General features: G+C 37.0%; 3 protein-coding genes and 1 long non-coding RNA gene across 4 annotated transcripts; 2 read left to right on the top strand and 2 right to left on the bottom strand.

Annotated features, from left to right (window-relative positions):
• The first annotated feature begins 803 nt into the window (after window positions 1-803).
• Window positions 804-13,209, top strand: LOC143546828 (dynamin-related protein 3B-like). The gene is made up of 20 exons (XM_077038403.1): window positions 804-1,196; window positions 4,801-5,083; window positions 5,175-5,203; window positions 5,285-5,386; window positions 5,481-5,549; window positions 5,631-5,690; window positions 5,832-5,945; window positions 6,034-6,082; window positions 6,160-6,269; window positions 6,472-6,564; window positions 10,107-10,199; window positions 10,280-10,417; window positions 10,497-10,607; window positions 10,686-10,778; window positions 11,368-11,419; window positions 11,494-11,633; window positions 11,722-11,868; window positions 11,974-12,026; window positions 12,115-12,214; window positions 12,704-13,209. The coding sequence occupies exons 1-20, from the start codon at window positions 810-812 to the stop codon at window positions 12,968-12,970; spliced, it is 2,490 nt and encodes an 829-aa protein (XP_076894518.1). The 5' UTR covers window positions 804-809; the 3' UTR covers window positions 12,971-13,209.
• Window positions 13,210-14,038: 829 nt separating this feature from the next.
• LOC143546806 (GATA transcription factor 24-like) lies at window positions 14,039-16,232 on the bottom strand. Its single transcript, XM_077038389.1, has 7 exons — window positions 15,795-16,232; window positions 15,184-15,267; window positions 14,970-15,096; window positions 14,775-14,889; window positions 14,558-14,667; window positions 14,401-14,468; window positions 14,039-14,320 (listed from the first exon to the last, which is right to left on the bottom strand). The coding sequence occupies exons 1-7, from the start codon at window positions 16,230-16,232 to the stop codon at window positions 14,228-14,230; spliced, it is 1,035 nt and encodes a 344-aa protein (XP_076894504.1). The 3' UTR covers window positions 14,039-14,227.
• On the top strand, window positions 14,722-15,118 carry LOC143546807 (uncharacterized). The gene is made up of 2 exons (XR_013137656.1): window positions 14,722-14,888; window positions 14,969-15,118. It is a non-coding gene; the product is annotated as an uncharacterized LOC143546807 (long non-coding RNA).
• Window positions 16,233-18,993: 2,761 nt separating the features above from the next.
• Window positions 18,994-23,694, bottom strand: LOC143546824 (KH domain-containing protein HEN4-like). The gene is made up of 7 exons (XM_077038400.1): window positions 23,128-23,694; window positions 21,063-21,422; window positions 20,731-20,979; window positions 19,516-19,704; window positions 19,384-19,442; window positions 19,213-19,324; window positions 18,994-19,131 (listed from the first exon to the last, which is right to left on the bottom strand). The coding sequence occupies exons 1-7, from the start codon at window positions 23,692-23,694 to the stop codon at window positions 18,994-18,996; spliced, it is 1,674 nt and encodes a 557-aa protein (XP_076894515.1).
• Window positions 23,695-23,900: the final 206 nt, after the last annotated feature.

Genomic DNA, 23,900 nt, shown 5'->3' with positions numbered 1-23,900 from the left:
GAGATATTCAGGCGCCAGCTGGCCAACCAATCAGGAACCATTATCGTGCTCAACCATGAGAATAGAAGGTTCCATTGAGTGGACAGTTGACCCAATCCTTCTCCCCTCCTTCGGCTATAAATACTAAGAGCAAATCAACGGTAAAGGGATCCTGATTCTCTCATTCTCACTAAGAATTACTCATCACTTACAATACTGATTCTCACGTCGAAGGGTGATTACGAGAAGACCCCTTATTCCTCTTCTCGTAACGAGCTCACGGTGTTCGGTTTGCAGGTCGTGGCCATCGGAATTCATAACAATTGTTAGTATCGACTCACCAGAGAATATTAAGCTGAGCCCACCAGGGGTTAGATTTGTGTTTATCCATCATCGGTCAAGATATTAGGTTAAGCTTATTAAAGATTAACTTGTGTTTCTTCATCATCCACATCGAAAAGCAACAACAAGCTCACCATAACGCCTCCCCTTTCCCCCTTATGTCGCCAACCCCAATAACAACTCTTCGACACGCTAGATAACATTAGAAACCTGCAAAATCGCCACCACGTCAGCTGGCCACATCCACATAACGCCTAGACCTTCTCTTAAGTAACAAAAAATAAAATAAAATAAAATAAAAATAATAATACAATGATATCATTTCAAAATTCAAACCGTAGATATTTCTGGACACGTTCTGGCTTGGGCGGCACGAGATTCACCCCCTATACAACAATCTCACCAACACAACCACTAGGGTTTCGTTTCACTTTCACACTCTGCAATCCAATCCAATCCAATCCAATCCAATCCAATCCAATCAATCAATGGCGGACGAACCACTCATCCCATCCTCACCTCACCAACCACCACCACCACCGAACTCCGACGCCGCGCCGCTAGGCCACAACGTCATCCCTATCGTCAACAAGCTGCAGGACCTCTTCGCTCAGATCGGAACCTCTGAGACACTCGATCTCCCTCAGGTCGCCGTTGTCGGTAGCCAGAGTAGCGGTAAGTCCAGTGTCCTTGAAGCTCTCGTCGGCCGTGACTTCTTACCGAGAGGGTCTGATATCTGCACGCGCCGGCCGCTCGTGATTCAGCTTCTCCAGACGCAGCGGAAGCCTGATGGAACTGCTGAGGAGTACGGAGAGTTTTTACATGTGCCGAAGAAGAGGTTTTATGATTTTAATGAGATTCGGAGAGAGATTCAGGTAGTTTTATACTGTTTGTGTTATGATAATTAGTTATAAGTTGTAAGTGTATTTGTGATGTTGTAAATGGATGATTGAGGTATATGTATATCATTGCATACATAAGTTATATAGAAGAATACACATTATATGAATCAAGTTTAGCTTAAATAAAATTTGTCCTCTAGCTATGGATCTACCAGTTGTTCATGCCACATAAACGTAGGTGCACAATTACTAGCTTAAATAGATTATATGATTTAATTTTGGCATCAATTGAGCTTGTCGCATAGCTAAGAATCTACTAGCTGAATTAATTTTGGCATCAATTGAGCTTGTCACATCTCTAAGGTGTAATCGCAAAGATAGGAGCGATACTTATGATTGTGAAACAATTTATACTGTATGTTGTTATGATTATAAGTTACGAGTGTATACATTACCTGCTTGGAATAATGGATGATTGAGGTATATCATTGCATACATAAGCTATATAGAATATAGATCATATGAATGAATTATAGCATAAATAAAATTTTCCTCTAGCTAAGAATCTACCAGTTGTATTACTAGGTGCACAGCTTATCCATGCCAAAGTAACTTATATAGATTATATGAATCAGTTATATGCTGTGTGTTGTTATGTTTATAAGTTATGAGTGTATCTGTGATATTAAATGTTTTAGAGTATTAATTCATTGATTTTAAAACAACATTGTTTCATAATGGATGATTGAGGTATATCATTGCATACGCAAGTTATTCAGAATTTAGCGAGAGAGGTGTTGGTATAGATCATATGAATTAACTTTGGCATCAATTGAGTTTGCCACATAGCTAATAATCTATTAGCTGCATTACTAGCTGCACAGATTATCATGCCAAATTAAATTTCTAAGGTGTAACCACAACGATAGGAGCAATACTTATGTTATGGATTGCAAAATACTGTATCTTTTATGATTATAAGTTATGAGTGTATACATTACCTGCTTGGAAAAATGGATGATTGAGGTATATCATTATACACAAGCTATATAGAATATAGGTCATATGAATGAATTTTAGCATAAATAAAAATTTTCCTCTAGCTATGAATCTTCCTGTTGTATTACTAGGTCATAGCTTATTCATGCCAAAGTAACTTATATGGATTATATGAATCAGTTTTATACTGTGTGTTGTTATGTTTATAAGCTATGAGTGTATCTGTAATATTAAATGTTTTAGGGTATTAATTCATTGATTTTAAAACAGCATTGTTTCATAATGGGTGATTGAGGTATATCATTGCATACATAAGTTATTCAGAATTTAGCGAGAGAGGTGTTGGTATAGATCATATGAATTAATGTTGGCATCAATTGAGTTTGCCACATAGCCAATAATCTATTAGCTGCATTACTAGCTGCACATATTATCCATGCCAAATTAAATTTCTTATGGATTGCAAAATACTGTATCTTTTATGATTATAAGTTATGAGTGTATACATTACCTGCTTGGAAAAATGGATGATTGAGGTATATCATTGCATACACAAGCTATATAGAATATAGGTCATATGAATGAATTTTAGCATAAATAAAAGTTTTCCTCTAGCTAAGAATCTACCAGTTGCATTACTGGGTGCACAGCTTATTCATGCCAAAGTAACTTATATAGATCATATGAATTAATTTTATACTGTATGTAGTTATGATTATAAGTTACGAGTGTATCTGTGATGTCATATGCTTAGAATATTAATTCATTGCTTTATAATGGACGATTGACGTATATCGGTGCATACATAAGTTATTATGAATTCAGTGAGAGAGGTGTTGGTATAGATCGTTTGAATTAATTTTGGCATCAATTGAGTTTGTCATATAGGTAAGGATCTACCTGTTGTATTACTAGCTGCACATATTATTCATGGCAAAATAAAATTCTAAGGTGTAACTTGAGTGAAACAAAGATAGAAGCAATATTTTTTATAAATAACAAATAAGTATGGAGTATGGAATCTACCGGTGAGGAGTATGGCGAGTTTTTACATGTGCCAAAAAAGAGATTTTATGAAAATGAAATTTGTAGAGAGATTCAGGTACTTATTATACTTTATGTTATGATTATAAGTTATGAGTGTATCTGTGATATTATTTGTTTAGAATATTAATTTATGGATTGCAAAACAACATTACCTGCTTGGAATAATGCACGATTGAGGCATATCGTTGCATGCATAAGTTATATAGAATATAGATACTAGATAATATGAATCAATTTTAGCATAAAGAAAAATAGTCACCAAGCTAAGAATCCACCAGTTGTATTATTATGATTATAAGTTGTAAGTTATAAGTGTATCTGTGGTATTAAATGTTTGGAATATTTATCCATGGATTTCAAAACAAGGGATAGTTTGGCAGATGCACTATATGATAATGGATGTTTGAGGTACATCATTGTATACATAAGTTGTGTTTTGAATTCAATGTGATCGGTGCTGGTGTAGATAATATGAATCACTTGGCATAGATAAAATTTGTCCCGTAGCTAAGAATCTGCCAGTTGTATTACTAAATGCACAGTTTATTCATTGAACATTAACTTGTAAGTTGTAATTTGAGTAGGAAACAAAGAGAGAAGCAATATCTTAATAAATAAATGAACTATTTTAAGACTAGTTTAATATCATAATCTTGTTGAATGAAAAAATAATGATGTTTAAAGCAATAGTTCTGAAAGTTAGGGTATTGTTTAAATTTGTGAGAAGTATTATTAAAACTATCTAGAAGAGAACTAGAGTAAGCAACAGCATAAAATTGCTAACACATTGGCTTATCTTTTTTTTTGGCTACCTCTACTGGCAACCTGTCAAACATTAGATCGTTTTTTTACAATTTCCATTGGTAGCCTGTCAATGAATTTTTTGATTCAAATCCAATACTCTTACTCCCTTAGTATTGTAACAGTTTGCAGATGATTGTTTAGTTGGTAGCTTGAGAATGTGCTAACTTTACAATGGGGAGAAGTTGCTATATCACAATGATATAACTACTCTCAGCTCTATTATTCACTAGTTTCAACAAAGGTTACTTGTTATGCCTTAAATCCAATTTTTCTTAAGGAAATTTTGTGAAGCTGAGTTTTTAACTGGTCATGACTTATTTGTTATTAATTTTCATATTTAGGTGTCTATTTTAGCTTTAATTCAATATCTGAGATTGATGATTTTGACAACCTACAATTGAACTATTCAGTGGCTTAAATAATCATAATACTGTTTTAGTTGCTACCATTGTTTATGTTGGCTCTGGTTCGATTTATGTTGATTCAGGTTGTTCTATTTAAAGACCTTTTTTGGGTTAACTTGATATGATAATAAGAAAGCCAGAATAATATAGAAAATAATCCTCTCTCTCTCTCTCTTGTTATTTTAAGGTTACATACACTATTTTTTTTTTGCCTGTCTCATTTATTGTTTTAGATATAAGTTCACTTCCGAAAATTGTAGACATGTCGTATGCCCGTAAAGAACTATTTTATTTGAAGCATGTCGCATGCCCGTAAAGAACTATTTTATTTGAAGCAAGATGCTTGATCACTGACTTTTTAGTTGCTTACCTGGATACTCTAGGCTGAGACCAACAGGGAAGCAGGAGGAAACAAAGGTGTTTCTGACAAACAGATCCGTTTAAAGATCTTTTCACCTAATGTACTAGACATCACGCTGGTGGATTTACCGGGTATAACAAAAGTTCCTGTTGGTGATCAGCCCTCTGACATTGAAGCTCGTATCAGGACAATGATAATGTCATACATTAAGATTCCTAGCTGTTTAATCCTTGCTGTCACACCAGCAAACTCTGATCTTGCCAACTCAGACGCACTTCAGATTGCTGGAAATGCAGATCCTGATGGTAAACAATGATACCATTTGTAAGCAGAATAATTTGTTAATCAAGTCAATCTTTTATAACACAGTTTTTTTTTTCTTTTTTGTGCTGTCAGGTTACCGCACAATTGGAGTTATAACAAAGGTCATATTCTTGTTTTTTTCATTTCTCTTTCGTTATTTAACACACTTCATTCTGACTTATGTTGTCGCTTTGGTGCTTTAGTTGGATATTATGGACAGAGGTACAGATGCTAGAAACTTTTTGCTTGGAAAAGTGATTCCTCTTCGACTTGGCTATGTTGGTGTTGTAAATCGTAGCCAAGAAGTAAGTGTCTTGGTCTACTTATTTAAGCAGTGTATCAAGATTACTAAATAAAAAGCTTAAAGGCTCACAATGGCTGTCACAATTTTCAAAACAGGATATCATGCTCAACCGATCTATTAAGGATGCCTTAGTGGCTGAGGAGAAATTCTTTCGCAGTCGCCCGGTATGACATCATTTTCTTCTACATTTGACTAATGTATCTAAATCTTTATTTGACTGGAATAACTTATGTCATAATGTATAGGTGTATAATGAGGTTGCAGATCGTTGTGGTGTGCCAGCACTGGCAAAAAAATTAAACCAGGTGAGACTTAAGAGCACATTAGAACATTTTGCTAGCAATAGCGTCTTGATTGCTTAATTGGGAGATACGTATTGTCATAAATTTGCAGATTGATTTCTGATGAGTTGTCTAACCTCGTATTCACTCGTGTCTTATTTGCAGATTTTGGTGCAACATATCAACGCAAAGCTACCAGGGTTGAAGAAGCGTATTAACTCTGAATTAGCTCAAGTAGCAAAAGAACATGCTAGTTTTGGAGAGATTACAGAGTCAAAAGTATATATTCTGTTCTTCTGAAAAATAACATGGGTTTAAATGGGGTTTTGATTTTTGACCGTTGCTTCTTAATCATAATGATATGTAGGCTGGTATGGGAGCTCTTCTTCTAAACATACTCTCAAAGTATTCAGAAGGTGACACATCTCTTTTGGTATTTGTTTTATTTTATATTTTATCGGATTTTGTATCTCATGTTGATTCCTCTTAACAGCATTCTCTTTGTTGATTGAGGGGAAGAATGATGAGATGTCAACATCTGAGTTATCAGGAGGAGCAAGGATACACTATATATTTCAGTCAATATTCGTCAAGAGTTTGGAGGTGCGTGCTTAATTGTTTATCTATGTGCTGTGCAGTTCTTTTTGCTTGTTAAATTGCTTGTTGAAGTGAGTTTGCAATGATTAAATTTAATTGTAAGGCATTCATCAGATATGTTAAACCATTTGATAAATAAATTATCCCTTCTTGGGATACGTTAAACCATTTCTTACGCTGCAAAGCTGATATTAATTTACTGTTGCAGGAAGTTGATCCTTGTGAGGATTTGACTGACGAGGACATCCGAACTGCCATACAGAATGCAACTGGCCCTAGATCTGCATTATTTGTGCCTGAAGTAGGTCTTACTCTGTATACTTGTACACACACACACACACACACACACACACACACACACACTTACACACATATGTTAGGATTAAACGCACACTTAGGATTAAACGCACACACGAAGCTGAATACACACGAAAGCAATAAACGAACACGAGGATTTAACGTGGTTCGGTCTAAACTGACCTACGTCCACGGGTGGCAACCAGGTATATCTTTATTGAGTGACAAAATATTACAAGTACATAATGTTGTTTATATAGAGACTGAACTAGGGTTAGTAAATTATTATGCAAGAAATCTAAACCGGGCCGGGCTTGGGCCCGACCGCCCACACCCGTCTCCTCTTTTGACTTCATATAATAAAACGGGCCAACAAGGCCTACGAACCCAACAATCTCCCACTCGGAGGCCTTGAGTACTCTCGTCTGCACTCCTGATTGTACTTCTGTAATCTGAACATTAAACTTCTTCTAGTTGCCACCGCCTTCTCATCAATTAACCTGAAGGCCCGTTGAAGCTCCCCGGAGCTCCAACACGTCAGTCATGGCTGAAACTGCCCCTGACCCGTTCTCTGTCCCTACAGGCTCCCACTGTAACGAACTACCGGATCCTGAGATAACCTGAGAACAAACACTCTCCATATTCAGCAAGTAATTCATTGGAGAGACTTTTACAGCTGGAATACTGGTTTTCTTAATCCACTGTCGACCTGGAACTGTAACTGAAACACGACATGTGCTCCCACTGTCACGATGTCCCCCAACTGATTTAACCTTCCTAGCTCGTTCATCCTGAATCTTCACTTTGGCTCTGGGTTTGTTTCTTGCAAAACGAACCTTCTTCTGCCCACGAGATTCTGTGAACCGGACTTTGTCTTTCACCAAAACTGGATCCACTCCTTTCGGTGACATATCGACCATATACAACGAACCCATTTTCTTGCCACGAGCAACCACGAGACTACTTTCCACTGCCCATTCCCGAACTTAACATCGTGCCCTTGGTCATCCAACTGCCCAACTGATATCAAACGTTTCTTCAAACTTGGAATAACCCTCACGTCTTTCAAAGTCCAAGAAGTACCGGCTGAAGTTATCAAATCAACGTCTCCCATACCCGTAACCTCTAAAATATCATCATTCGCTAGTCGAACCTTTCCAAAATCCCCAAATTTAAGATTCTTCATCGTTTCACTACAGTGAGTGGCATGAAACGATGCACCAGAATCCATCACCCAAGCATCAAAGCTACTCTCAACACTACAAACCAAAGCCTCATCACTACTGACCCCGTCATCTGTGTCGTCTTCTGTAACGTTCACCTCTTTCTTACCATTCGGACACTGATTCATGAAGTGTCCTTTCTCTTTACAACCCCAACATTCAATATCCTTACGAGTCTTAGACTGACTCCTCTTCCTGCTCCCACTGCCTCGCTGTTTTCCCCTACCTCTACCTTTTGTGACTAGCATATTGCCTGATGATTCACCTGAACTTCTGCGTCTTGAATCTTCTCCCAGAATCAGATCTCGAATCCCATCGAAAGTAATATTTGTAGACGAACTACAAACTGCAGTCACTGTTTGCGACCAACTGTCGGGCAAAGAGGATAATAACAAGAGGCCTTGGACTTCATCATCAAACTTAATGTCAACTGACACTAAGCGGGACAAGATCGAATTAAGATTATTGATATGAGTTGTAACTGACCCACCCTCTTTCATTCGAGTTGTCACTAGCTCTCTGATAAGATAGACCTTATTCGCTGCCGAAGGCTTCTCATACATGTTGGATAGTGCGTACATCATACCACGGGCTGTGGTTTCTTTCATGACGTTAAACGCCACATCTTCCGACAACGACAATGTAATACAAGCCCTAGCTTTCTTGTCTAACTTCTTCCAATCTGCTTCTGACAACTTTTCTGGTTTTTCATCCTCGAACACTACATCCAAGTCTTTCTGACAAAGTAGTGCCTCAATCTGCATCTTCCACCAACCGAACTTCTGTCCGTCAAACTTCTGTATCGAAACCTTTCTGTCTTCTGCCATGGCAATGACTAAAACGAAAAACTGGATAAAACAGAGACAGACACAACAATGGCCCGAGCATGAACTTAACAACTGTTCTACTGAACTCTGTTAAAAATCAACCTATTTATACGCAGAAATACGAACTGTAAATCAGAAACAGAAACTTTAAACTGAAACGATAAAACCTGACAAACGCGGTTGGCACTGGTTCTCCGTTTCTTTAAATGATTCTTCTGACTTAACAACTGTTCTTCAACAAAAATAGAATCTAGACTTGTTCTTTGCTATATTAAAACTGATAAAAGAACTCCCACCCAAATAGCAACCTTGAACTAATATAGATTACACCAAAAAAAAAAATCGTCCACTCCTCGATTTTGATGTATGTGGTATAATATTTGATCAATTAATTGCAAAAGGTGGGGTTTGACTTTTTGGTTTAAGATTGCAAATTGAATCGGCTGTGGGTTTTCTTTCTTTGGCGGAACAAAAAAAAAAAACCCCAACAACTACAACGAGCGCGACAACGGCTGTTGTAGCGGCGAGAGTCGTACGGCGACGGCGGCGGCGGAACCCTAGCGCAGTAGGGTGGCGGCGGCTGGATGATTTGGCGGCGACTCGGCTGGTTCAACGTGTTCTTCGCGTGATCCGAACCTAAGCTCTAGATACCACTTGTTAGGATTAAACGCACACACGAAACTGAACACACACGAAAGCAATAAACGAACACGAGGATTTAACGTGGTTCGGTCTAAACTGACCTACGTCCACGGGTGGCAACTAGGTATATCTTTATTGAGTGACAAAATATTACAAGTACATAATGTTGTTTATATAGAGACTGAACTAGGGTTAGTAAATTATTATGCAAGAAATCTAAACCGGGCCGGGCTTGGGCCCGACCGCCCACACCCGTCTCCTCTTTTGACTTCATATAATAAACCGGGCCAACAAGGCCTACGAACCCAACAACATATACATATAGGGATGGCCATTACAAAACATTAAATTTTTGCGGAGCACATGAACAAACCTAGAATGTTTGATTTCTTTTAATATATTAATGGTTCGCATATTTATTTTTTTTAAGTTCTTACACACAAATGTTTTTAATTTTTTTTTACTTCTTACACACAAGTGTCTATGTTACGCAAACATGGAACCATTATATTAATTCGTTTAAAAATGTTTACATACAAATGTATGCTATGCAAGCATGGAACCATTATATTAATTCGTTTAATTTTTTTTTAGGTTCTATAAGTAAACAAAATCTGTTCATATTTTGTTTATAATTTCAGGATAGATGAATAAACATTGCATTTTAACCATTTTTCTTTTACTTGAATATATTTTAAGATTGAAAAAAAATGAATGATTTAGCTTGTTCTTTGTGTTCTTTCAAAAATCGTGTTTGCCCTAGAACCCTCCTCTCTATATGTAGTTATTTATTTTTATGTAAATGTAATGCTGTTATGAGGGGCTTAATTTTGATTCTTAACATGCACATGCAGGTTCCATTTGAAGTTCTAATTAGAAGACAAATTGCTCGTTTGGTAGATCCAAGCCTTCAGTGTGCAAGATTTATTTATGACGAGTTGATAAAGGTAAATGCTCACTTCTGCAATCCATCTCTTAATCAATGACATGCTTTAATGAATTGATGATTGATTTATTTTTGTTTCAGATGAGCCACCGCTGTATGGTCAATGAGTTGCAGAGGTTTCCTGTTCTAAGAAAAAGAATCGATGATGTTCTTGGGAATTTCTTACGCGAAGGTCTTCAACCTTCACAGACTATGATTACACACTTGGTTGATATGGAGGTATAAAGTACACATTTACACAAATGTTAACTTACCTGTTATTATTATTGTTATTATTTTCATTACCCCTTTGTTGTAGATGGACTACATAAACACTTCGCATCCAAGTTTTGTTGGCGGGAGTAAAGCTGTAGAGATAGCCATACAGCAAGTCAAATCTTCTAAAACCGGAACAATACCGAGGCAAAAGGTATATAAATTATGATCTGCTGTCAATTGCAAACTGTTTATTATTGAATATTTGTTTACATTCTTTTAATATTGGTAGGATGGGGTGGAGATTGAAAAAGTTCCACAATCTGACAAAGGTATCAAGTCACGCGCAATTCTTGCCCGCAGTAATGGGATTGTCACAGAGCAGGTTCTTTTTATAAGTGTCTATTTGATTAGCACATACGATTAGGCCTGTAAACGAATTGAACCTTCAGTAAACCGTTTGACAGGAATTTCATTTACACTCGTTCATTTAGTAATTGAACGAATATGAACGAAGCATTTTGTTCATTTAACTAAACGAATGAACACATGTTTCGTTTGTTTGTTTATGTTTTAGGTTGTTTTAAATGTTGATGCAAACAATTTTTTTACTGTTATCAATTTCAAATCAATTGATTTTCATATTTCAAAACGTTACTTATTTTTTAGGAACAATCATATAAGAGTAGTTGTATTGTAAACTTTAATTTGGATATTCACTTTTACTTTAATTAGACACCGTTTCTGTTCATTTATGTTCGTGAACAGTTCGCTTATAACATTAATGTATGAGCATAAACAAATATTTTCATTTTTTTAACGAATGCACGTGAACAATAAAGTTTGTTTGTTTTAAGTGTTTGTGTTTGTTCGGTTCATTTACAAGCCTATATGCGATGCTCAATAGTTTTAATATCTTTTTAAAGGGTTTTCTGGTATTTTTGTTAATTGTTTTAATTATTTTATTCTTACAGCAGAATCCACCAGCGACTCAAGCAGTTAGTGAGGTTGAGAAACCGACTGCTGGTAAGCGTTTTCTTTGAAACCCTTGGACTTGTCAAAAGCATCGTTTTGTGAATTATTTTAATCTATTTTTCCAGGAAGCACAAGTTGGGGAATCTCATCTATTTTTGGCGGTTCTGATGGTCGTAATTCTGTCAAAGAAAACCCTGCAAACAAGCTGTTTAGTGAACCAATTCAGGCTATGGAACATGCATTTTCTCTGATCCATTTAAGAGAGGTATTTGAATATTATTTTCATTGATTATAAACTCAAATATGTAGAATAAAGTTGCTAATAAGTAGTAACTATTTAACTTTCAAAACAGCCCCCTACGATTTTGAGGCCCTCAGATGCTCATTCAGATCAGGAGGCTATTGAGATTCATGTTACAAAGTTGTTGTTAAGGTCATATTATGACATTGTTAGAAAGAACATTGAGGACTCTGTGCCTAAGGCTATTATGCACTTTCTGGTAATGATCATGTGAACTATTATCTCACTAGTTATTTAAAAAACAATCGTATATAAGAATATGCATAAGTGTCTTAACAATCTGTATATTTTGATCCACTATCAGGTTAACCATACCAAAAGAGAGTTGCACAATGTCTTCATCAGGAAGTTGTACAGGTAAGAAATAAAAGAGCCCTTATATGCCTATGTATAGGAACACTATTATCAATATCTAATGTATGTGTTTGTTGTATGTTGTGAACAGAGACGACATGTTTGAGCAAATGTTGCAAGAACCTGCTGAAATTGCGGCAAAGAGAAAACATATTCGTGAAAGGCTGCGTGTTCTTCAACAAGCTTATGTGGTAAGTTTTAATGTACGGGTGACAATTTGAATGATTTGTGAATGGGCTGATTTACAAGAGCTCGAGCTCTGCTCGTGAGTTGCTTTTCAAGATCGAGCTCAGCTTGTATATTTTTTGGTAATAATTACTTAATTTATATAATATTTATTATTTCTTATATAGTTTTTAATTACGTCTTTTATATGTAACATAATATATATTATTTATGTATTTATTTATTATAATCTTATATAATAATATTTTGATAATGTATATTTGCATGAACATTTAAACATACATAAACAAATGGACAAGACACGTGTTTTAATCAAACAATTGTTTAGGCTTGCAAGATGGACTGGGCTTGGTAAGTGAAGCTCAGGCTCAAGCTTGTTTATTAAACAAGCTTATTTTTAGGCTTGAGTGGCTTGACTCGTTTACACTCGTATTTATCATGCGTCTTCTCTCCAAAGATAGTGTTTTCTATTTATGTTTTTGTTTTTGTTATAGGTATTGGATGAACTACCACTAGAAGCAGAAACTGTGGAGAGGGGTTACAGCTTGGCGAATAATGATTCAACGGGTCTCCCAAAGATTCACGGGCTTCCAACATCATCGTTATATACTTCAAGTAGCGGTTCATCTGGTTCCACAAAGAACCAGAGATCGCGTAAGTCTAATCATTCAGGAGAGCTGCAGTCTCCGTTCTATGGGAATGCAGAATCCAATGGCAATGGTCGCAGTTCGCTTCTTGGTCTTTATCCTACAATTGATTAATAAGCTCTCAAAAAGAAAGAACTTTTACACAAGGGAAATACATGATTTGTTTGGTTACATACTCGTGCCATAAGTTTGACTGCACCAGTATTTACGTGAAGGGCTTTTCTGTTTTTTAACATTGTCGAGGTCTTTAGTAGTCATTGTTTTGATGTTCATTACAATACATAGATTAGGTAAGTGCATTGTTTTGCTTAGAGACCGTCATGGATTCACATGATTACGTGAAGCGGTACAGTTCAAATGGGTCCTTGTTTGTTTAACCTTAATCAAACAAATAAACAAGAACATATATAAGGAATTCTTTATTTTCTTCATTTTGAAATTGTTTGTAATTTGTTTTTTAAGTTGAAGAAAACAGATTCTTTTTACTAAAATAATAAAAATAATAAAAAGTACAATTCCGTTAACAAAGCAAATTACATCAAAGATCCACAGCAACAATGCACAAGTATCAGAGGTAATCGATCTGACTCGTAGCTCAACAGTAACTGAGTGAAAGATCAACAGCAAGGCCCAAAGCCGATCCAAACTCGGTACTAATTGCTCTGTGCTAAGCCAATGAGTTGTCCCGCATCAGCACTTGGATTTGGAGTTCAGTATAATTGAGCCAAAGCTTGAGTGAACTGACGACCGAGTCAAGTAGCTCAGTATCAACTGAGCTGAGCCAAATTTAGGCACTTCTCAGATGGCTCGCTTACTCGCATCCAAGCGCCACATTGTAGCTATCGCCCACAAGTTGGTGCTTCGCCCCTTTTAGGGTCTCCAATTGTTTATTTAAATTCAATATTATTTTGAACGCCCCCCCCCCCCCACCCCCCCTGTTTTTCTTTAGTTTTTCTCGCGTATTCCATTATTATTCCAACCACACAACTTCAAGCACGACATCTTAGGTTCATTTCGGACATGGTTTAGTTTGTTATGATACATTAACCGAAAGGAACCCAGTTGTATTACTTTGATGAAATGTAAACAAACCTTAATGGACAAACATAAAAAAACGACCTTGAACGTAAACGAACAAACAAGACGCGATTATGTAACAAAACGCATATACATCCCCCAAAAAAACCACCTGATAGACTTCACAAAGTCTTCTAAGCATCAAAGAAAGAAAATGTGAAACACTCAAATCACAAATCTCTAATAATACTGTAACAACAATACAACCTCTACAATCTTTGTAACGACTCCTCTGAACTCGACATCTCTTATTTTACACCCTTTGCTTTAACACCCGGCTGCAAAAGTCCCTCCTCACCTACCTTCAACGGAACCATCTACTCCATTAGAAACCACCATCAAAGCATTCACATTTACAGCATCCGCGTCATTCACGTCCCCATTACTCTGTAAAGAAGCCCAAGCGACATCAAGATTCCACCAAGGAGATTATGGTATATTGAAATTTAAAAAGCATGCGCGCATACCTGCTCAACAGTCTTTCCTGTCGGGTCTGGAGCTCCTGTCACTGAAACCTTGTTAAGGTCGCGTAGAACTCCCTGCACAAGTCAAACAATATCCACAAAGAGAAAGTCAAACATCACATTATAGGCAAAACGGAAACATAATGAGGGATCTAGATACAGGCCTTGTTGGCCCATTTGAGCCCACACGCATTGCACAACGTCCTTGGGCCAGAAGGCCCACGACGCATCATTGGAGTTGACTTTGAGCTAATTCCACAGTGTCTACATCTGCAAATAAGTAATAGAAATAAGTGACCAGAAGAATACCGGATTGAAAATAATATGATTTAAAAGATAAGAAATAAGCTAATAAAATGAACCAAAATGCTACTAACATTGTTTCTTCATCTGGTGCAGGACCACCATTCCAATCTGAAGTAGCTGTGCCCGTTTCATCAGAGACCGCCTTGGATGATGTAAATTGACCTTTCTTACGCTGCATTCTGGTAGTATAAACACAGATATCCGGGTCAACTAAAGTCAAACAAAGTAAACAATCCCATAAACTGTAGTAGCTTTAATACCTTAGGCGACTTCCTTCCGTACACTATAACGGATTTTCTTATCAAAGCATCTTTCCTTTCTCTTCTCTCGAAACCGACTCAACGAAGCAGCCCTTTGCGGTTGACTCGACCTTGCGGGAAATTCGTTCAAACTCTAGACATTTACACAAAAGACCCATTTAAACTAAATCAAACAAGTCAAAAGCCGGAATTTGGATAATTTAAGGTAATCAACTCGTACCCGGTGATTTTGAGGAGGGACCCCTAAAGTAGGGGCACCAGTTGGTACTTCATACCCACCTAAGAGCAATAACACGGCTTGCACCTGTAAAATATTATATATCTCTATTATTAGAAACCAGAATGTACAGTACTTGCACCCTCTTAGTTCACTTGAGCCACCGATTTTTATTTTTTCTATTAATTAAAAATTAGAGTTTTCTTTTTATATATTTTTGAAACTTTTTTTTTCCTTTTTGATTAGATGTGTGCAAATGGGCAGACCCACGAGACCTGACCTAGACCCATTAGTGAAATTCTCAGGAGCCGGGACCCAACCCTGATGTAAATAACCGGGTCTGATCCGTTCTGGTTTCACGGGTCTTACCCGGTTTATTCTCACCCCTGTTTTTGATTACTTTTTTGTATTCTTTCATTTTCTTTTATCGATAAATTTCAAAACTATACAAAACGTATATAACACACGCCACCCGCCGCAAAACATGGGTTAACTGTCTCCCTAGTTCATAAACTAACAACAGATCAAGAACTACATCAATCTACACATACATGCAATATAAAAAACTACATAATTAAAGCCAGTACCAAACTACAAACAAATAAAAACCCGACCTTTTCGGGCGAAACAGCATCAAAGACATAAACCTCCCCCTGAAAAGACAACGTAAGCTGATCGGCACCCGTAGCGCCATTAACGGGCTGAATCTCAGCATCCGGGGCATACAACGAAAGCGGCGGAACACCCATGTCCCCAATCCCACCATCAGTCTGCAACCCATGAAGCTGCTGCTGCTGGTGCTGATTATTATTATTATTGTTATTATTATTATTATGGCATTGATACTGCATATGATTAGGGTTATCAATGGACTCTTCTTCAGCAGGAGCAGCCACGTCATCGTCTTCCTGCACAATCACGTCATCAACCATGTGGTGTTGTTGGTTATCGTTGCTGCTGTTAATATGGTGGTGGTGGTGTAAATTGACGGAATCGTAAATGGATGCATGAAGATGGTGTTGATTGTTGGTGGGGTTATTGGATTCTGTCATGGAATTGTGAAGGGTTTTGTAATGGTGGATTGGATTATTATGATTATATGTATAAGGTTTGAATTGAATTGGAGTTAGGGTTTGGTGTGAATTAAATTAAGAAAGGGGGAAAAGTGAGCCCTAATTGGGGCAGGATGATATGATATATGAGAATACGGATGAGGAGGTGGAGGATTTCCCCCAATTTGAGATGGGCATTTGGTATAGGTACGGGTGTCGAAATCATATCACTCAGGGTGTGTGGTTTGGTGCGGTTTTTGGATATTTTGAAGCTCATCGGCTTTGGTTTTTTCGGTTTTTGTTTGGTTTCGGATTTTTTGGTTTTTGTCATTTGAGGTCGAGAATTAAGATCGAAAAAAAAGTTGGTCAAAAATAATGAATTTAGATATAGACAATTTTATTAATTGTTAATTAATAGACTATTATACATTTAACAACAAATATTTGAGTTACATATTTAGTAAATTCTTATAAATTACTTAAATAAAAAATAATAAAATTTTAAGAATTCGGTTCGGTTTTTATTACTTGCACACCCCTCATTATCAGCATCATACCGAACTATTTTTCCGAAAAAATCAAAACTACAATTTTTTTTTAAATATTACAAAACGTATTTTATTTATTATATATCGAGGTCCGAGACGGTGTTCATTTGACAAAGACAATAATAATAAAAAAACATTTTCACAGTGTCCACTCCGTGTTTTAAAAAAATTCTTTTAAATTTATTAATTTTGATGAGCATCCAAAATATGTAAAATGTTGGAATCTTAATTTCTTAATTATTACACTTTCATGTGAAACATAAAACACTATATTCTACTATTCAATTATCCAATACTATTTTAACTAACTAATAACCATGAGTTTGTAGCTCTTCGCCTCTTTGAATTTGGTTTGGAAATAAATTTGAGCCACTGGTTCGAGTTAGTTGGCTAGAGCCACTTGTTCGAATTAGAGCCAATAGGAGTTCACTTGACTAAACACTTTCTTAATAGAGCGAGCATAAAAAGCAAAACCTAGTAAGTCATATCAGTGAGCCTGACCATCAAATCAACGGGATATGTTTAGAACCCATTTTGAGTTATTTCATATCATGAGTGAATAGTGGTAGTGATAGATGACAGCTAGTGATGGTAATCAACGACAATGGTGATTTTTCCGGTGATAGATAGTTGACAGTGTTGATAGTTTTTGACAGGTTGTGACTTGTGGTTGTTGGTCATTGGCGGATCCACATATAAAATGAGTATTTCCCCGGAGTTTTGTAATATTAGTTTATTGGTATATAAAAAAATAATACAGTGAACCACCTTATAAATTAGGAAGGAACCATCTTCTTCACCTTATAAGTGGTTTGTCTAGCGATAAGATACTAGTTTTGTTAATTGAAGGTCATAGTTCCAACTCCCGTCTACATCACTTTTTTTAAAACTTTTTTTTAATGCAGCCTTTTAGATTTAAAGTTTTATAAAACAAAATTGTTACAATTATACAAAGTTACAAGCGCCGCTCTCTCCCTAGGATGGGTGACAGATACATGAACGATTCTTGCATTTGTTACATTGAAAGGAAATTCCTCCAACAAGTTTCGGTCGAAGATGTAATGCAACGATTTCAAAAGATGAAGACCCGTTGGGAACAACTATAAGCAATTTTTTTTAATTCGTAAAGACCATTGTATTTATATTATGTGTTTTTTAATTTCTAAGGATGTAGTATTTTTTATTATTTTATTGTATTTTTATTATGTAATGAACTTTGCCCGAACTATCGAACTGACCCAAAATTTTTATATCCAACTTCGTGAAATTAAAACATCTAAAAGAAGGGCACCACCTGAAAAAAATCCTGGATCCGCCACCGTTGTTGGTGATGTCCAATTAGACGCAGTGGATTATTGAGCAATACCTGAGTCATTGACACCAAGAAGTGAAAATGAACTAAGATTGTTAAGCTAAAATATGAAACGATTCTAGGGAAACATTCATGTGTATAGGTGAGTGATCCATCATGCATATGCAATATGGAAGCATATGTATTTACTTGAGCAATCTATGTATGTTATCTATTTTCAACGTGTTGTAGGTTAAAAGCTGGTGAACTTGTACATGATCACAAGGATGATAAACGATTAAGGGGATAGTCACATGGATAACAAGTGACCATAAAAGGTTGTACGCACTCATGTTGGATGATTATATCACACGGTAAATAACGAGATCGCAAAGATGGCTGCGATTCGATCACAAGGGTTTTACGTGAACATAAGCACATCGATCACATGGGTGTTCATGGTTAATTAATAAATTACGATAAGACTGGCGTTTGTGATCATAACCCAAATCTAGCAATTTTAACTTTACATAAAAGAGTTAAAAAAAAAAACGTTAAGCGACACGCTTATGAAGTTATAATACCATATGTTCTTCAATATTGGTCAATTGTAGATTGCACATTTGCTCCACTTTCCAATTATGCTGCATTTTTAGTGCTCAAAATGAAAGTGGTATCCAACAAATGAGCATACAAAAGAAATTGCTTTAAATTACAATACAACTACTACCTATACTAATCCCATTACCTGGAAAAAAAAAAAAACACGGTGACCTCGACTAAAGGGAGCAGGAAATTTGACCAAAAAACGGCTTCTAAAGCATCCTTGTCATTGTCAGGATTGGTCACAAAAGTATATTAATACAAAAGAACATGTTGACTTCGACTAACCGAAGGCGGTTTGTAAAGCCTCCTTTTTATGTCATGATTGGTCAGAAAGTATGAACGCTTGAAGGAGGCTCTGAGCCGACTGTGTTTCATCAGGAGTACCAGATATAACAACAATATGGTCGGTTGTTCCCGACTGTGGTTCATGCACTACAACCTTTGCACCCGAAATCTGGTTTTACACAAAAAAAAATAATTATAAATACATATAAAATTATTAAACATGCAAGCAGTTAGTTAGCTTGTTAGTTACCTGTCTTAGAAGAGTTAGATTGCTTTCATTCTCACCATAAACCCGACCAATAACATTTTGAGGTACCACAATTTTCACACTCATACTCGTCACTATAGCCGGCCTACCCCCACTGCAAATATCACAACAACAGTCAGGTGTCAAAAAAAAAAAAGTCAAATATATACAAACCTGCTTATCAGCTCAGTACCGCCTTTAACAGAAGTTGATGCCTTATCACCATTCCTTACCTACAACCGGTTACATGAACATGATTTAAATTATAAAATATGAGAATGATAATATAAAGAAATAAAATGTTACCTGAGAATGCAGTTTTGCAGGATGTTCGATGCTACTTGACAATTTGAGATCTTCCATATCCCGAGGTAAGTTTGCATGTGGGCCCCTCATTCCATGGCTTTTTAACATTTTACTGGAAAAAAAGTGTGTCCTCAGCCTGCCAGTAACACTGTATAGCGCGTCTCGTACATTTACGAACTCTCCTGTTATCTTTAAATAAAGATGGTTCATTTAATCCATAGTTAGAAAAGCAAACGTATGCACACACAATAGAGATTAAATGTGCATGAAAATATTAAAAATTAACTACAAAAAGCAGCAGTTTCACCCTATTAAATTAAAAAAAAGGGTTCATTTCAGTTACGTTTTATCTTAACAGGTAGGGGTGTAAATGAGCCAAGCCGCTCGTGATCTACTCAAGATCGTCAAGCTAAAAGTTCAAGTCGAACAGAGCTTAACCAAGCTCAAACCTAAAAATAAGTTTGTTTGATAAACGAGCCTGAGTCCAAGCTTCACTTATCAAGCTTGAGCTGCTTTGCGAGCCTATTATTATATGATTTTTATTTAATATGTTAAAATGCACGTATATGAAACTATGATTAATATAACTAAACAATATATACAACTTATACATAAAATATAATTAAAATATACATAAAAAAATGTATGTACAGTATTTATTGCATAGCAAACACAACAAGCATGAGCTTCACTAATCAAGCTCAAGCTGTCTCATGAGGCTAATTGGGCCTATTATTTATATATTTTTTTATTTAATATACTAAATATTCATGTATATACTATATAATAGATGTATGTTTAATAATTGTGACAAAATAACAAAAAAGATATAGATAATGCTATATATCAATAGTATAGCTGAAATATACATATAAAAAAATTAAAAATGTATATAAACTGATTAATAAATAATAAATGAGCCTAACTTGAGCTTGAAAACTACTCACAAGCCAAGCTCGAGCTTTAAAAATTGAGCTTGAAAGAGCCAAACATAAGGTCTTGTAAGTTAAACGAGCCGAGCTTGAGCTTAGTGGAGCTCGGGTTCGGCTCGTATACAACAGGTCAAACGGATTAAATTACAGGGTTCAACAAAAAGAATAAAAAGTCTTTGCGGTGGCCCAGCCCATCCCAGCACCCAGCATACACTAAGAGATATTACCAAATTTGACACGAAAAAATAAAAGAAAAGCAGAAATGAAGGCAAGAAGAGCTCACCAGCACTACTTGATCAGTCTCAAGAGCACACTTTGGGACTTGATGGTCACCAACTATCTTTATAACCGCACCCGTTACTTTCCTCATATCTGCAATTATCGACCCGCCTTTCCCCAACAAACAACCCATCTGGTTTTGTGAAATCAAAAGTCTAGCAGAAGCCACTACACCACTTGATGATGATGTCTCTATCCTACTATAAACAAGAATTGCAGCATTTTGTGCAGCCGAGTTCCGTGACTCTAGTGTCTATAATAATAACAAACATATTAAAACAACAGCATATGACATAACTTATTCTATGAACAATGTATAACATATTAATAGCAAACCTCTTTAGAAGTGATAGTGATCACTCGTTCATCACAGCCAGCAACTGGACCACTGAAGCTTATATTAGCACCGGATTCGTTTTGAAGTGCTTGAATAATGGATCCTGATTTGCCTATCACACTGCCCACGCGATCACTGGAGCATAGCATCCTGAAAACTATTTCCTGCTGAGGTGGACAGGTGTCACCATCTGAAGATACAGAGGAGATATCTGTGTGCCCGTTAATTATGGTCTCCTGGGAAACTGCATGATGGGGTCCACCTAAAACCGTCTTTGCTTTATGTGCATATGAGCGTTCTTGAAGGCAACCGGTGACAGCAAGAAGTGCTTTTTTGATGGCCAAAATATCACCCTCGATCTGCAATAAAGTTCGTCTAATTTGTTATGTTTTGTCTCTTAATTAAATAGGTTACTGTATTAGTGTATTTGGTTATGTTTCCATGTATATATCCTAAATTGTAACCTTATATATACATACAAAAATGACGTACCTAAATTGTAAAATGCCCGAATTCGGCACCGATTTGGTACCGTCGGTAGCGAATCGGTACCAAGTTTTGAGTTTTCGGTATCGGTACGGTACCGGTATTTCCCGAATTTTTCACGAAATGCCGGTACCGAACCGAACATTTCGGTACCGATACCAACTATTTCCGAATTTCGGGACCGGTCGGTACCGGTACCATCCCTAAATAGCAGTACTATGGTACGGTTTGGGGAGGGTAGGACGAGGGCAAACCTTACCTCTACCCCAAGGGTAGAGAGCCTGCTCCCTGTGAGACCCCCCCCCCCCCCCCCCCCCCCGGGGCTCCAAAGACTTTTCAATGAGAGGCACATAATAGCAAATCAGGTGACATCAAATAGCTATAAGTGATAGAAACCAAAACTTAAACAAGAAACTAAAGGATAGTTGGCCCGATTCGAGATGGGCTTTTCTCCAATTAATCCAATTCGAGAAGGATTAGATCTCCATTACAAGGATTTTAATAACCAAGTAAAGTCATAAACATAAGCATCGATGATCCATTAACTAAAACACGAACATATAAATAGACCTAATTCTATTAATTATAATGCGGTTACTTAGACTCTTCAGCATCCTCACCCTTTTATCTCCCCAAACTCGAGACTTTTCAACACCCTTAGATCCGGCCCTAAAACCTGCCCGTAGAGAAGTTGGGTTCGTATCAATAAGCCTCAAAACAACAACCAAACAAGACGCACACAATGATAATAGTAAAATATCGGTAGCGTATAAAGTTGATAAAAGAATAGCAACCAACAATGAAGCAAAGCGACAAGAAACAAGGCATTACCACCCTCTAAACTAAAGTACCTATACCCTACAAGTTTGTACATCAAGACATGCCAAGGCAAGACTAAGGCTAACGCAAATGAAAAAAAAAATAGAGCTAACGGTCAATAACGTATAAAACAAGTTCTATACACTCTCCTAAAAATCCATAACCTTAATCCGAGGCCTCCAAGAAATCCTATCCCGATCATGTCCTCAAAAAGGTGCAAGTCTAACAAATAACGTCCAAGTCGTTCATCCCATGTTTTTTTTGAACGGCCAACGAAACTTAATATTAAAACACCCCGAGAACCAAAGATTCACATGCAAAAACACAAGGAAGCTGACAGAACTTAACCACTGGAACTAAACAAAAAGACACCAAACAACAACTTCCTAAAACATAATATTAAGCGACCACCTCTCTTCCCATGTAATCAAGTTTAGCTTCGATTGGTCCCGGACCCAAAGAAACCCGAGAACTTTATTTCTTCCTCAAAGATTAACGAGTGGCGCGAGAGTTTTACGTATAGTGATCCGTAATACGCTATTCACATTTGGTAAATATTAGCAAACCCTAAACCAAATAACCAATTATGAAAGAAACATGTTTAGCTAGAATTGGCATTTACGACAAAAAGCACACACCTTTCGCATTAAATGTTCTAATATTACCGAAAACAGATAGTTCCTACACCCTATAACATTTCCATTTAGGCATTTTCACAAACACCTGGCATGCAAATTGCAATCGAAACGAAACACTAACCTCCACCATTTCATCAGTATCCAACGCACACGACGGCATCTTATCATCACCGAAAACCCTAATCTTACACCTGGTATCCTTCCTAATCTTCTCAATCACTTTCCCCTTTTTCCCGATCACCGCACCGATCACGCTCTTATCGACTAATAACCGACACGACACCTCGCCTCCCGATGCCAAATCCCCTCCATCTGACTCAGCAGCCACATACAATATCCGCTCAAACACCTTAATTAACGCCTCTTGTGCAGCTGACACTTGATAACTAAGCTCATTAATATTATTATTGGTAAACGACATCGTTTTGTTAAGTTGGGTGTTGCCGATGACGGTGATGACACGGTCGTCGGAGTTAGGGTTTGGGGTATCGACGCGGATTTTGGCGGTGGTTTGGCGTTGGAATTGTTTGATGACGTGGCCGGACTTGCCGATGACGCCGCCGATGCGGGAGCCGTGGCATAAGAGGCGGAAGCATGCGCAGCCGATCGGGACAGTGAGTGGTGGCTGGTTATTTTTGTGGGGTTTAAGGTTGAGGTTGACGTCCGAGGTGGTCGAGGAGTGGGACATGGCGGCGGCGGCGGCGGCGGCGGTGATGAACTGGATTGGTTTGTGTTGTGTCTGGAAGACAAACTACTGACTGAAATAGACTTCCGCTTTTAGAAACTGTTTTTTTTTTAATTATTTAAATTCAGTTTCAATTAAACATTTAAGAATCCTTCAAAATCTAACACTTCGGGATACACTCACGATTTCCGTATTTGAGACTAGAGATG

The sequence above is a fragment of the Bidens hawaiensis genome, unplaced genomic scaffold (genome assembly GCF_021521415.1).
Source record: "Bidens hawaiensis isolate Kalapana, Puna unplaced genomic scaffold, B.hawaiensis_p1.1 tig00014466_1, whole genome shotgun sequence".
In the NCBI taxonomy this organism is placed as follows: Eukaryota; Viridiplantae; Streptophyta; class Magnoliopsida; order Asterales; family Asteraceae; genus Bidens; species Bidens hawaiensis.
This window is presented reverse-complemented; position numbering and strand designations above follow the sequence as displayed.